This window comes from Mercenaria mercenaria, chromosome 5 (genome assembly GCF_021730395.1).
Source record: "Mercenaria mercenaria strain notata chromosome 5, MADL_Memer_1, whole genome shotgun sequence".
Taxonomy (NCBI): domain Eukaryota; kingdom Metazoa; phylum Mollusca; class Bivalvia; order Venerida; family Veneridae; genus Mercenaria; species Mercenaria mercenaria.
The window spans coordinates 47,559,390-47,574,672 of record NC_069365.1 but is presented as its reverse complement, the minus strand read 5'-3'; the positions used below and the strand labels follow the sequence as shown (position 1 = coordinate 47,574,672).

General features: G+C 36.6%; 1 protein-coding gene across 5 annotated transcripts in view; it reads left to right on the top strand.

Annotated features, from left to right (window-relative positions):
• Window positions 1-15,283, top strand: part of LOC123558380 (CREB-binding protein-like) — a 45,479-nt gene extending 30,196 nt beyond the window's left edge. For all 5 annotated transcript variants that reach the window (XM_053543432.1, XM_053543431.1, XM_053543430.1 and 2 more), the window contains 9 exons: window positions 988-1,065; window positions 1,797-1,864; window positions 3,122-3,269; window positions 4,042-4,188; window positions 4,444-4,723; window positions 5,196-5,402; window positions 7,629-7,784; window positions 8,591-8,872; window positions 11,298-15,283. In XM_053543432.1, coding sequence (XP_053399407.1) covers window positions 988-1,065; window positions 1,797-1,864; window positions 3,122-3,269; window positions 4,042-4,188; window positions 4,444-4,723; window positions 5,196-5,402; window positions 7,629-7,784; window positions 8,591-8,872; window positions 11,298-13,187 — 3,256 coding nt within the window. In that variant the 3' untranslated portion in view covers window positions 13,188-15,283. The remainder of the gene's footprint in view (window positions 1-987; window positions 1,066-1,796; window positions 1,865-3,121; window positions 3,270-4,041; window positions 4,189-4,443; window positions 4,724-5,195; window positions 5,403-7,628; window positions 7,785-8,590; window positions 8,873-11,297) is intronic.

Genomic DNA, 15,283 nt, shown 5'->3' with positions numbered 1-15,283 from the left:
GCTCTATAGCTGAAGTAGTGAATAATGACTTCAAAATACAGATATTTATAATCGAGACAGTTTACCTGGAGTGAAAGCGTGACAAACGCTTTTCGATTTTCATTGTAAAAAGTAGTAAAAACAGCAAATTCTCATGTGTTTCGGTGACATAAAATTTGTCAGTAATTAAGTTTTAAAGCCTTCTTAAGAAATATAGCATTTATTTCAAGATACCTAAAAAAAAAATTGTTGTCAAAGGATCTGGAGGTCAGTCGCTTTAATGTATTTGAGGTGTTTTCAGTTTCACTAAAATTTTCATAACTTAGTAGATGTCTTTTTGGGAATTTCATTAATGCTAAAGAAATAAATTGGCAGCTGGAAAGAGGAAAAATTCAAATTACAGAATTAACCCTTACATGCTGGGCACGATTGATTCTGCGTTTGCGACCAGTGCAGATCTTGATCAGCCTACACATACATGCAGTCTGATCAAGAACTGCACTGTTCGCTATTTAGTCAGTATCTTTTTGGTAAGCACCCATTTTAACAGTTAATGGTACTGTCCAAATTGAAAAAAAGACAAGTTCATTATAGAAATTTAGCGAAGTAAGAGTAAAATCATGTGTATAGTGATGATTCGGCTTACCAATCTAGAGTGTACACATTCAGTCTTAAAATGAGAGATTAGTTGTTTGTTCCAATATAAGATCAAAATTTCTTTCATTCGGTGAACACCCCCTGCAGTATTTTCATGGGTGAAATTGCAAGATCTGGTGTTCATGAAGGAAAGATGTTTGAATATCTTAATATATATTTCATGTTTTTAATGGTTTTTAGTGAATATTGTATATTTGATATTTTTCACTGTGATATTATCAGATATATTTCACTCTGAATATTTCAGTAATTCATTGAGAAGCATGTAATAAAAGGCAATTATCAGCCTCAGTAGTGTTAAAGTGATGTTTCCAGCAGTTATAATAATACAGGTCTTATTCACCTTTTCAGGTTTGTAGATTGTGATGATTGTGGGAGAAAACTACATAAAATTTGTGTGCTACATTTTGAACCTATCTGGAACAATGGGTAAGAAAAAAAGATGTTAAAGATGAGATGCTTGTAGATTGATAGATGACATATCCCTTTAAAAGAGTATCACAAGACAATTTGCAACCTGATTCCGATGCACAGTACAATCTCTGTAGAGTAAGCTCTGGATAGACTGAAATTTGTCTCTTGTACAGAGGCTAAAGCAGATTTTTTGCCTACCTAGTGGGGAAAGTATACATTTGTCAGAGCACGTGCCAGGGATAGATATTCCTGTCATTCCCTAGGAAAAACCTTGTCTGAAATGGCATGCACTTGGGTGACGTCAGATAGTACTGGCACTAATATGACTATTTATGACGTCATAAACTACAAAAATAATGCCTGGAAATACACAAATCTATTTGTCACCACGATCTGTTTTGAACGTGATAGGCAAGAAAAATGATCTAACATATCTGCCTGTGTAAGACAGCTTTTTCCCCAACCCTCAGGCCAGCTTGGATAAAATAAATCCCTAATGCTCGGTTTTTCGCTCCACACTGTTACTTGGGTAGGGAAAACCCGTCTTACACAGGCAGGCATGTAAGATCCTTATAGTCTGACATATCAAGGAATTTGTTCTGCAGAGGCATAGTTAACAGTGGATAGAATGATGGCATTTTCAGCCTCTAGATACTAGGCAGTCACTATGTTCTAAAGCATTGTACATAATGGTACTCGTAGGCAAGTTTCTTATCTAGGTTTATGACTTTACATTTATTTTGCAGGTTTACATGTGAAAATTGTTTAAAAGCAAAAGGAATGAAAAGAAAAGAGAATAAATATTGTGCAAAACGTAAGTAAATTGATGTATGTAACACATCTAAAATTTTAGACAGTAAAAAGGGAAAAGTCAGAAATGAAATATTTTCAAGGTCAAGAGTTTTGGAAAATTTTAACAGAAGTTTCAAAAAACATGTATAAGAAATGTTTGAAAAATACCAGGAAAGTACATTTGAGCCGTGTCATGAGAAAACCAACATAGTGGGTTTGCGACAAGCATGGATCCAGACCAGCCTGAGCATCCGCGCAGTCTGGTCAGGATCCATGCTGTTCGCTAATAGTTTCTCCAATTCCAATAGGCTTTAAAAGCGAACAGCATGGATCCTGTCCAGACTGTGCAGATGCGCAGGCTGGTCTGGATCCATGCTGGTCGCAAAGCCACTATGTTGGTTTTCCCATGGTGCGGCTCATTTTATATGGTTGTTAGAGGTCAGATTGTTTTGTAGGACATTCAAAAAATAGGTTTGGAAGAAAAATAAAGGTAAACATTTTGAAATTTTTTTAAAGGAGCAGCATTATAAAAATGTCTAATAGAGTTATCTCCTTGCCTTTAATTTGCTTCATGCAGGAAAAACGTTCTTATTTGTTTCAAATATGGGATGAAATTGTGAGGGAAGTCTGCTTTGTGTCAGGGTAAAGTTGGGAAATTTTGTGTCGAATTACTTCCGAGTGGTTCAATTCAGGGCTATAGCAGTATAAAGACTGTAGCTTCAAACACCAAGCCTTGTTATATATAAACAGAATAGCTCAAAATTTCTTTTAAAGCCACTCTTTGCAGATGATGTGAAAAATCGGAAATTCTTTAACACAAGTTTAACATAACATGAAATGAATATCTGACATTTCAAAAAAAAAAAAAGAAGTAACAACTAATATTAATTATTTGAAGTAACAAGTCAGAATGCAGACCATTGGATAGATTAGCTGGATGCTGTTGTATTTCTGAAATACTGTTTTACCCTTTAGCCTGCTGGCGGCAAGTGATTCTGCCTTTACGACCAGTGCAGACCAAGATCAGCCTGCACCTCTGTGCAGGTTGATCATGGTCTGCACTGTTTGCTATTCAGTCAGTACATTTTCAGTGAGCACCCTTTCTAATAATAAATGGTACTGCCCAAATTGAATGATGGTCCAGTCCATTTTTAGAAAATTTAGCAGGCTAAGGGTTAAAGAAAAAACCTGTGTTGATTTGAATCATTCCCAAAGTTTTATGAGGAGTGAGTTTTTACGCCGTAAGTGTAGATTTTATTGTGTGACGTTGCTATTTCAGGATTACCTGGTTCAAAGTTAGGTAACTATTTAGAGAATCGCATCAATACATTCTTAAAGAAGAAAGATGCCGGTGCTGGTGAAGTGTCTATAAAAGTGCTATCTAGTTCAGACAAACTTGTTGAGGTCAGACCTCTCATGAAAACAAAGTAAGTAATGAAAAGAAAATTTTCAATACTTTTATAGAAATAATGTGTACTCCATTTCCATGAGGTTTATAGTAGAAGAGGGAGAATTGAATTTATTTTGGCATTTTCAGTTTTTGGGTTAGAGCCACCAAAGTTTGTATTGAAAATGATTTGTAGTCATTTGTCATATCCAAAATGATACTTTTGTCTGTTTAACCCTTGTTTTCTAATGTCTTAAGTACCTGTAAAGCCATAACTGGGGAAGTATGACTGTGCTAACACAAATTGTGATGCAGCAATAGAGGAAGAATTTCTTGATTGAGAAATAATATTTCTTAGTTTCATCTGACAATAAAAATGAGGAAAAAAAACAACCTGATAGTTACATTGACTACACCCTTTTGCCTTATGTTCTAACTTAACTTCCATTTAACAAAATGGTATTGCAGCTGAATATCCAGAAGTGATATCTGCCCAAATTTTGAGATACAGTTTCTAATAACTTAACTCTTACCATGCTGGACATGAATGATTGTGCCTTTGCGACCAGTGTAGATCATGATTAGCCTGCACATCCGTGCAGTCTGAAAATGATCTGCACTGTTCGCTATTCAGCCAGTATATTTTTGGGAAGCACCCCTTTTAACAGGTAATGGTACTGTCCAGATTGGAAGATGGACAAGTTCATTATAGAAATTTAGCAGGGTAAGGGTTAAGTAGGATATATTAATTTCTAAAACTTTGCATGTTTTTGACACAAATCATCAGATGTGGATATTTCTTTTAATTTCAGATTTGTCGATACTGGTGAGTTTCCAGAACAGTTTCAGTACAAAGCTAAGTCAATGTTTGTATTTGAAGAAATTGATGGAACTGATGTATGTTTCTTTGGTATGCATGTCCAGGAGTACGGCTCAGAGTGTCAGTTTCCAAATACCAGGTAAGCTCATCTTACCACATTCGGGTATCTCTATGAGATACTTAAATTTAATAAAAGATGTTTATAATGAAAGTAGGTTTGTTACTGACTAAGAAAAATCTTTTTTAGTGGTTTTACTCACCAGGTCTTCACTATCTTTGAACATGTATATGTATACCTTAAACCAGGAAATGTTTATTTTCAGCCGTATTGATTGTTTAATTTGATTAATTTATGCCAAATATTTATGGATATGTTGTGCTCTTATTTTTTCAGACGAGTGTACATCTCTTACTTAGACAGTGTCCATTTCTTTCAACCCCGGCAGCTTAGAACAGCAGTATATCATGAGATTCTCATAGGCTACTTAGAATATGTCAAGTCCCTCGGATATGTGTGGGCCCATATTTGGGCATGTCCGCCAAGTGAAGGAGACGATTATATATTTCATTGTCATCCTCCTGAAATGAAAATTCCGAAACCGAAACGTCTACAGGAGTGGTACAAGAAAATGTTAGATAAAGCACTTATTGAAAGAATTGTTATAGATTATAAGGTAAGTTGTGTATCTTAGTATCTTTAGTTTGTATATAATTGATATATTTACAGTAAGGATCTGACATCGTTCTTGTTGAATCGACAGTAAAACTATTTTCTCCCAGACTGCAGTTGGTGAAATGAACAGCAAAATACCTGAGAAAGGTTTTGCTGGAAGTGAAATTAATGCACCAGCAAAAAAAAAAAAAAAACAATTACGAACGTTTAGTTGGTACTGATGATGAAAATATTTCAGCAGTCCAGAAAATGTAATTGTTTGTAATGTATGTGGACTACAAGGTAGAATAACGAACACTCGTTTCATGAAAAAAAATATATATATATATACAGTTGAAAGGTCATTATGAAAAATAGGATTTATTAATAAAGTTGTCCCGATGTATTATTGGCATGTAGTTGATAAATCATACTTTTATATATCTCCCAATATTTTCCTGTAGATGATGAATTGAACTGTTTTATATCTTCAGGATATTTATAAAGATTCCATAGAAAATAATGTACTGAAAGTGTCTGACCTGCCATACTTCGAGGGTGATTTCTGGCCAAACGTTCTTGAAGACATTATAAAGGAACAAGAGGAGGAAGAGAAGAAGAAACGAGAAGAGGAAGAAGCCGCTGCTGCTGAAGCTGAAGGCTCGGCTGGTGCCGATGAAGCTGAAGAAACTACTGCAGTGGTAATAACCTTTTTACTAGCTATCCTTTATTTTCTGATAATTTGTTAGACTATACTGTAAAAGCACATATTTTCACATATTTTTTAGCAAATTTCAGGATATTCGTGAGGTTTGAAACTCGGGAAATTGTAAAAATAATATCCTACTTGAATTCAAATTAAACTAATGGTGGCTATATACGCGAAGATTAATTTTTGCGATATCTAGGGCCTCGCGAATATAGCGAAATTAAAACCCTCGCGAAAATTTCTGCTTTTAAAGTAAGTGCTTATATATCTGAACTAAAGAAACAGTTTAAACAGTGTTTTCTCTGATAAAACTTCTCTGGGTTTTCCCTATGTTATGTTTTTATGCCCCCGAAGGGAGGCATATTAGTTTTCATCTGTCCGTCCGTTCGTTCGTTCGTTAGTTAGTCACAACGTTAACTTTTTGCATGAAGGCACTTTACTCGCGAACCACTGCACCCAGGCCCTTCAAACTTCACATGCTGATACTACTAATTGAGCACACCACCCCTACTGACTTTGGGATCAAAGGTCAAGGTCACAGGGGTCAACTTTTAGCATGAAGGCACTTTACTCGCGAACCACTGCACCCAGGACCTTCAAACTTCACATGCTGATAGTACTTATTGAGTACACCACCCCTACTGGCTTTGGGGTCACCAGGTCAAAGGTCAAGGTCACAGGGGCCAACGTTAACTTTTGCATGAAGGCACTTTACTCGCGAACCACTGCACCCAGGACCTTCAAACTTCACATGCTGGTATTACTTATTGAGTACACCACCCCTACTGACTTTGGGGTCACGAGGTCAAGGTCACAGGGGCCAATGTTAACTTCTTGCATGAAGGCACTTTACTCGCGAACCACTGCACCCAGGACCTTCAAACTTCACATGCTGATAGTACTTATTGTACAAAGGTCAAGGTCACAGTGGCCAATGTTAACTTTTTGCATGAAGGCACTACTCGCAAACCACTGCACCCAGGACCTTCAAACTGTACGTGCTGATAGTACTTATTGAGTACACCACCCTGGGGGCATTTGTCACCATTAGTGACAGCTCTTGTTTGTTACAATTTGTTCGACACATGGTTCATTAAATAACTGTGAAATCATTCATATTTTGATGGGGGATAAATTTCGCTTCTAATCTTGTTAGTTTAACTGAAAAAATGTCAAGGAATAGATAAATTTCCAATTTAATTTATCTTTATAACCTGAAATCCATGAATTCATTTTGGAATGAAATAGCCCAAACCAAAGTAGCCCTTCTGACCTATAACCACGAAACTTTATTTCTTTGAAATAGTATGATTTCACAGTTATAATAGCTATCTTTACATGAAAACCTGAGTATTAAAGTTGATAATCTAGCATTTTTGGCTTAAGTTCTGATAAAATTACTACTGAATTTTAGTGCTGAAATTGTTAAATCTACAAAGAGAATTTGTCAGAATGAAAACACTTGATTTTATGCTGAGGCTTTTGAATGGTTTTAAGTAAGAAGTACTTGAAGGTTTATATTTATGGTATGTAACATCATATGGATCTTAATTTTCGTGGGACAATTCATGTTAGTCATCCACATTATCACGACAAGTAATCCATCATTATGTAAAAGTTAATGTTATGTTCAAGTTGAATGCACGAATTATATCCACGAATGCTTTTTGACTAACCGAAATTCATGCACAATATGTTTCACAGTAACAGTAACACAGTGGAGAGTTTGTTTCATGCCAGGCATATATTTGTCATGAAGTTTTACACTAGAATATTTTCTGAAGTCATGCTTCTCTTCATATGATTAATGTGGGAAGTAGTAAGTAAATTGTGAGAGAAGTATACTGTACAGAAACAGGCACTTGTGTAAAAAACAATGTTTCGCTATTCCATACATGCAAGATGCTAATTCGCTGGATGCTTACGTGCTGTGTTTAAGGTGGGGTCTTCAATCACTGCCAGACCAAGTGGTTAACTGCATAGGCATAGAGTTGTTTCATGTGAGGGAGCAACCACTGGCTTACAGAATGGGTAACCTGTGCCTCCATTTATGAAATAATGCCTGAAGGGGCACCAGGGGGTCTTCCTTCTTCATCAAAAACTGGAAAGTAGCCATATGGTCTATAATTGTGTCAGTTTGACATCAAACTCAGCAAAAACATTCTGCTGGATTTGTGTTTATACATGTATAAATGCTTGACGTGTTTAATCAATTCAGGATGCACAAGGGAAGAAGAAAGGCAAGAGTCAGAAGAAGAAAAATAACAAAAATAAGAACAATAACCGAAAGGCAAACTGTAAGAAGCTCAATCTCCCTCATGGTGGCAATGATCTCACTACTAAATTATACTCTACCATGGAGAAACATAAAGAGGTATGAGCAAAAATTTCATTTTATTTCTTGTATAAAGAAGGTATTGAAGAATCTATTGAAAGTTATAAAGTTGCTACGAACAGAAATGAAGAAAAGTAAGGGTTTCTTTTACAAGCGGAAATGGTAAGATGCATAAATTTATAGTCTGCTCATCTTCTTTTATAGTTACATCATTTGATATGTCGCTGTTGAGACCTTGCCAGCTTTGTATTTTTGATAATCCTGTAAAATGGTATATATATATGGTAGAAATTCACAGTAAACGCACCTGTGTTTGTGGAAGCAGGTACTTCCTTGAGCTGTAAATGACACTGGTGAAAAGTGGGGGGAAAATTGAGACCCACATAGAGATAAATTTATGTTAGTTGCCATAAACAGTTGCAAGCTAAAAGAACTTGTTTCACTATAATTGTAATAGAAATATAAAATATAAGTGATAAGTATATACTGTTTTAAGAACAAATATAATATCCATTGCAATGACAGCTTCTGTTTGCTGCAAAGTTATGCAGAAACATGAAAGTATGACAAAAATACTTTCCAAGTAAAAAACTGTCGTGCAGAGCCTCAAAGTTGAATACTGTATTTACCCCCCATGTTGGTCGGTATATCCACTGTTAAAATGAGAACATTTGAAATTAACTGAGGTTAGCAGAATGAAAAGGCCAGATAGCTTAAGTGCTTTTCTTTTTTTCGAAGAATCAGGACCAAGAAATACACATTTATGCACACAGTTACTATTTCTCTGAATTTCATTGAATACTATTTATAAATATCGAGTACTGACTTTGTATTTCTTGTTTCAGGTTTTCTTCGTAATCCGACTTCACACTCAACAAGCCGCTGCCAATCTACCCCCAATTCTTGACCCAGACCCTCACATGAGCTGTGAATTAATGGATGGTCGAGACGCACTACTTACACTTGCTAGAGATAAACATTATGAATTCTCATCGTTACGGCGAGCCAAATATTCCTCTATTGCTCTGCTGTATGAACTGCATAATCAGGGAAAAGAGAGTTTTGTATACACGTGCAACACATGCGAGGCCCAGGTTGAGACTAGGTGGCACTGTACAGTTTGCCAGGTGTGTAAACAAAGTACTTTTCATTACTAGTGGTAGAGAAAAATCGAGACCACCTTTCTGTAGTACAACATGCATGTTACATCCAATTTTGAGGTGTATTTTGACCAATCTCTACCTGATAAGGATTTTTGTGTGGACTTACAAATTTTTTTTGGATTTTTTTTTTTTTTATCAAGATTAACTTCCCTTAGTTGTTACTATAAATAACTTATATTGTAAATTTTTTATTTTTTCATCTGATGATGGTGGGCTATTCAAATCACTCTGCGTCCGTGGTCCGTCGTCCTTCCGTCCGTTAACAATTTCTCGTTACCGCATCTCCTCAGAAACTACTGGGGGCATTTTGACCAAACTTTGTCAGAATGATGTATTGGTACCCTAGTTGTGTCCCCCTGAAAATCAGACTGGTACAACAATTTTTGAATGAGTTAAGGCCTTTTGTTTATTTTCATAACTTACATAGATTTATATAGGGAAAATTCTTGAAAATCTTCTTATACAAAACCACAGGGCCTAGGACTTTGATATTTGGTATGTAGCATCATCTAGCGGTCATCTACCAAGATTGTCCAAATTATTTCCCTAGGGTCAAATATGGCCCCGCCTTGTGGGTCACATGGTTTAATTATATAGACTTATATAGGGAAAAATTTTAAAAATCTTCTTGTCATAACCTACAACATTCAAATTTGGACCTTATGTATAGTTTTGATTGGCTAGATGAACCTTGACATGAGTTGACCTTGATTTTGACCTAGTGACCTACTTTCATATTTCTCAAGCTACAGCCTTCAAATTTAGACCATGTGCATAGTTTCGTGTACTGAAATGAACTTTGACCTAATGATTGACCTAGTGACCTACTTTTACATTTCTGTAGCTACAGCCTTCAAGTTTGGACCACATGCATAGGCTTGTGTACAGAAATAAACTTTGACCTTGACGTTGACCTAGTGACCTACTTTCACATTTTTGAAGGTACAGGCTTCAGATTTGGACCACATGTATAGTTCTGTGTTCCGAACTGAAATTTGACTTTGATTTTGACCTAGTGACCTACTTTCACAATTCTTAAGCTACAGCCGTCAGATTTGGAACACATACATAGTTTTGTGTACCGAAATGAACTTTGACCTTTAGATTGACCTAGTGACCTACTTTCACATTTTTCAAGCTACAGGCTTCAGATTTGGACCACTTGCATAGTTTTGTGTTCTGAATTGAAATTTGACCTTGATTTTTATCTATTATCAACTTTCTCAAGCTACAGCCTTTATATTTGAAGCACATGCATAGTTTTGTGTACAGAAATTAACTTTGACCTTGAAATTGATCCTACTTTCACATTTCTTTAGCTACAGCTTCAAATTTGGACCACATGCACAGTTTTGTGTACCAAAATGAATTTTCACCTTGATTTTGACCTTGATCTATAGTCTTGAAATTTGGAACATTCAAAAATGGCTCAGTGGTGGGCGCCAAGATCACTCTGTGATCTCTTGTTATAATTGACCGTAGGGAAAACCCAAGACCACCTTTCTATGGTACAACATAGATGTTACTTTCAAATTTTAGGTGTATTTTAAGGTATCTATACCTGGTAAGGAGTTTTTGTGTGGATTTAGAAAAACAAAAGAATTACAGTAATTACTAAACAACCACAAAATTAAAATTCCATTTGCAAATACAGGTGCTAGAGTAAAGAAATTTGCTGTGACGGGCGTATATTGTGACATTCTGGCACTCTTGTTATGTACTGAGTTGTGTTCTTGTCTTCCGCCTCTTGCGAGAAATCTTTGTTTTGAGAAAATCCTATACTACAGTATAGGCACTTATTGTGGGACTGTTGTTGGGCATTTATATGATGATTTCAGTCCAAGTTGCTCAGTGTCTTTCTAGTTTAAATGACAGCAGTCACATACAAAATTGGCATCGAACAAAAAGAATTCACTGATTGTGGTGTGCAAGTGATAAAAAATATCCTGTAATTACCAGGCCATTTATCCTGCCCATCTCTTGTCAGGTGTGGAAATGTTCAGTTGCTCGCTTTTAATGCATTGTTGGAATCTGACTATAAAATAGTACTTAATCACATTGAATTGAATGTGTGTCTTTTTATTGTTTTCATTTTTGAGACAATTCAGATTATAAGATTATAGAAATACTGTAAAATAATTCAGTTTCAACTTTAAAAGATAAAATGAACTGGAATCAAATATTTGAGTGCCTTTTGAATGAATTATATAGATTGATGCAACCATAATATCTATAAAAAAATTTCTCTATCCACAAATATTTATGATTTCAGTAGTAGTCTGTATGATAAGAGTTAAAGTGCTACACCAATGTTATGAGACTTTGTATTGTTCATTATTATCAGAATGCTGAAATGAAATGCTTACATTCAGTTTTTTTCGTATTGCAGGACTTTGACTTGTGCAACACCTGTTACCAACGAGATGGCCATCAGCGAGATGGCCATCATCACAAAATGGACCGTCTTGGTTTTGATCTCGATGATGGGTCATCATCTGGAGATAAACAAGATCCTCAGGAAAATCGCCGCCAATCTATTCAGCGGTGTATTCAATCATTGGTTCATGCATGTGGGTGTAGAGACGCTAATTGCCGCCTGCCTAGTTGTCATAAGATGAAACGTGTTGTGGCGCATACAAAAGTATGTCGCAAAAAGACAAACTCGGGTTGTCCAATTTGTAAACAACTTATTGCACTGTGCTGTTATCATGCGAAACATTGTAATGAACAAAAGTGTCAAGTGCCATTTTGTCTTCAAATTAAGCACAAGTTGCGACAGCAGCAGCTTCAACATAGGTTACAACAGGCCCAATTGATGCGACGACGTATGGCGACGATGCAGAGAAGCCAGAATCCCGCACCTGCCATATCTCAGGCTAGTGCTGCGCCAACACCTCCAATGGCTGGTAATGCCGGTGGAGGTAAATCAGCAGGCGGTCCTCCACCAGCAGCCATGCAGGCGGCTCTCGAAGCCCAGGAAGCGGCTCAGAGGCAAGCAGGAAGCATGGGTAAACCTGGAATAGGAGCCATGCCTCCACCTAAAGCCAAACCACAGGTTACGACTGTAGGGGTGATGCCACAAGCCAGCATGACTCAGCAGTGGTCTCAGCCAACTCAGCAGATGGCACAGCCACAACAGCAGCCACCCCCTCAACCTCAGACCATGGCACAGTCTACAATACCGCAGAACTTCCAGCAGAATCAACCAGGAATGGCCCAAATGAGGCCCATGCAACCGATACAGCAGCGCATGCCTGGGCAGAACCCAGGTATGGTGAACATGAACCCTGGTGTAGATATGAACTCTGGTATGACAGTCAATAGACAAATGTTACAGAGGCCGCAGGGTCAGGGGGCACCAAACGAGGCCCTAGAGCAACTTCTACGTACATTGAAATCTCCAACATCACCTCAACAACAACAGCAGGTGATTTCCATTCTCAAGGCTTATCCCCAACTGATGGCAGCTTTTATCAAACAGAGGAATCCACAGCCTGGTCAGATGCCGCCCCGCCCACCTAATCAACAAATAGGTATGCCCAACATGCAGCCGCAGAACCAGACATTAACGCCACAGCAGCAGCAGGAGATGCTGTGGCAGCAACGTATGCGACTGCAGGCCCATCAGCAACAAGCTCAGCAACAACAACAACAGCAACAACAACAGATGGGTCAGCAGCAGCAGATGGGCAGTCATTTTCCTGGTACATTTAACCAAGTACAACAACGAAGTCAGATGCAGCCATATGGGCAGCAGAGATTCCAGAATGACAACATGCAGCAGTATCAGAACCCGAACCACCAAATGATGCAACAGGTTCAACAACAACAGGCACAATTAAAACAACAAATGGTGGGTGTGGCAGGGGGTCAGCCTGTCAATCCGCAACAGATGCTATCACAGCAAAATGTCAACTCGAATATAATGCAACAGGTTCGATCACCCCCATCATCTACGTTACATCAGACTGTTCGCTCGCCACAACCCACCCCATCACCGCGCCAGCAGCTCAATCCGTCGCCACGTCAACCCCAAATGTCACCCCATCACATACCTCCGAATCAGTCACCACACCCTAATATGCAGGGTGCGGGTGCACCCACAGACTATAATCAAATGAACTCGGATCAGGTGATGTTACCCCAGTTACAATCTCACAATAGTGTGCCTCAAGTGCAGAACACGGGACTTGATATAGGTCATAGTTTACCGCAGGACACTGAAGTGAATCAGTTGGCGCCACAAGACCAATTATCACGGTTTGTGGAGACGTTGTAGCAGGAGTGATACTAGAGCTTATGTAATTAATTCTGTATGTGACTGTGTTAACTTAATCAGTTGTTCAAGGATTTACGGACAAAAAGTCGTTGAAAATGTGTGTGTTTTGTGGAATAATTTAAGGCTGATAGATATTTCTTGTTTGTGTAATGTAAAAAAAATAAGATATATAGAGATTGTTTCCATTAATTTTCAGTTTTTCATTTTATGTTCCCAGACTTGAACAAAAAAGTGTATATGTCTTTAAAAGAGCTTGTATGTATGTATAGGTTAATTACAAAAGTCTGTGAGAAAATGTATAAAAGAAGATTCTATTTTTAGTTACTGAAGTGTACAGAAATTTCATTTCAAGAAAAGTCCATTTTATAAATATTCATGTCATTTAAGTATGATTATTATTGATATATTCGTACATTCACAAGTCAACCATTTCCAGCATCGATCATTGCAAGCCGTCAGATGTTTTCTCCCCGACTGTCGTTTAATCTATTTTCACATGCTCATTACTGTGTAGATAGATCAGTGTAGTTTTGTTTTTTGTATGGTTTATCAAGCGTTTGATGCTTTTTTAGTAATTAGGTGATGAAACAAGATGGTGTTTTACTGAATTTCGGGCGTCCATGCTTTTCAAATGTTAAAACTTCCTGTCTTTTTACAGTTTTTTTTACTATTTTGTTCGAAAAGGGGTCTGTGTATGTATTGTATACATAATTGGGTTAACATACAAACTTAAACATATGCATTTCTTATTTTCACGCATTTCTGTCTGTGTACTTGGGTTATTCTGTAATGTTTTTCCTTTTATTGATCTGACTAGGTTTAATAAGGTTATATATACATGCTCAGACGAAAGCAAAAAGTCAGAATGACATGGCTTGTACAAGTTTTAAACCTGAATTGTAGAAATTTTCCAAGTTGTATTTTCGTTTATGATGACTGGTAACTTTTTTTTGTCATATTTTTGTAAAGGTGTTAGACAACATCATTTGATAAAATATTTCCGAAGGTGTTTTTATCAGGCAGAATCTGTGATGATTTTTTGGTCATATTTATAGATGAAAATGTTTTCCATGCATAATGATGAAAGCTAGAGTGACTGAAATTATTACTGTAAGAAGTATAAATTCCATGACCTGTGTATAACATTGTCGGTATAACAGTGCATATAGACAGGCTCGGCAGGGTCTGATACAACCACACCCATCTTAAAGGGGCCGTCGTCCAGATTTATGTGAAATTGTTTTTAAATATAGAAAGTGCTTTGATTAGTTAATAATTGTTATAAAAAGTGAAAACAACATGATTTTTGTATGTTTTATGCTGTATTTTACTGACGAAATCAGTTTGTAAAATTGCGGAAGGGTTCTTTAATAGGCATTGTGATTGATTGAAAATTGTCTGAAAAGAAAAGGAAAATAGAGGTATGAAATACCATACTCCAAATCATTTAAAATGAATTTTGATTTGTATATGTTCAATATAAGTTGGGTTTTTTTTAAAGAAATCTTTCTTTGATGTTTATCTGGAGGTTTGCCCCTATAAGAACACCCTTTCTTTAAAAAAGAAACAAACAGAAAAAAAACAACATGAAATGGTGCAATATTGGTAGAAGATTAACTTGTTGCAGCTTTTTTTGAGTAGAAAATTCTTTGTTCTTGGATTTCCCAAGTTGATCTTGGTTCTTGCAAACTGTCAAGCTGTGATTTTATTATTTTTTGTTCACTGTAACTTCAGCTAAGCCTGTTGTGTCCTGTCATAATATGTAAAGCAAAAAAAAAGACTGGTTCCTTTATTTCTAAATTATTTATATTTCCAACATTTTTACTGCTAGAAGTAAAGGAACCAGGATTTGGAAAAAAAAACCCTGTTGACCCTAAACCAAAGGACCCATATAGGGTTTTGCTTGTTTGTAAAGTTTTGTATTTTTGTCAAGAAATCACATAACGTCGGGAGTGCTGATGGTCACTTGCAAATAATGTAAAAAAAATAAACATTACATATTATAAAAAATCATTTTGTTTTATTATTTTGCTCAATTGCTAATTGAATGCTAGTTGATGTACAGTATCTGTATAAAATACACTTGAAACAAATTA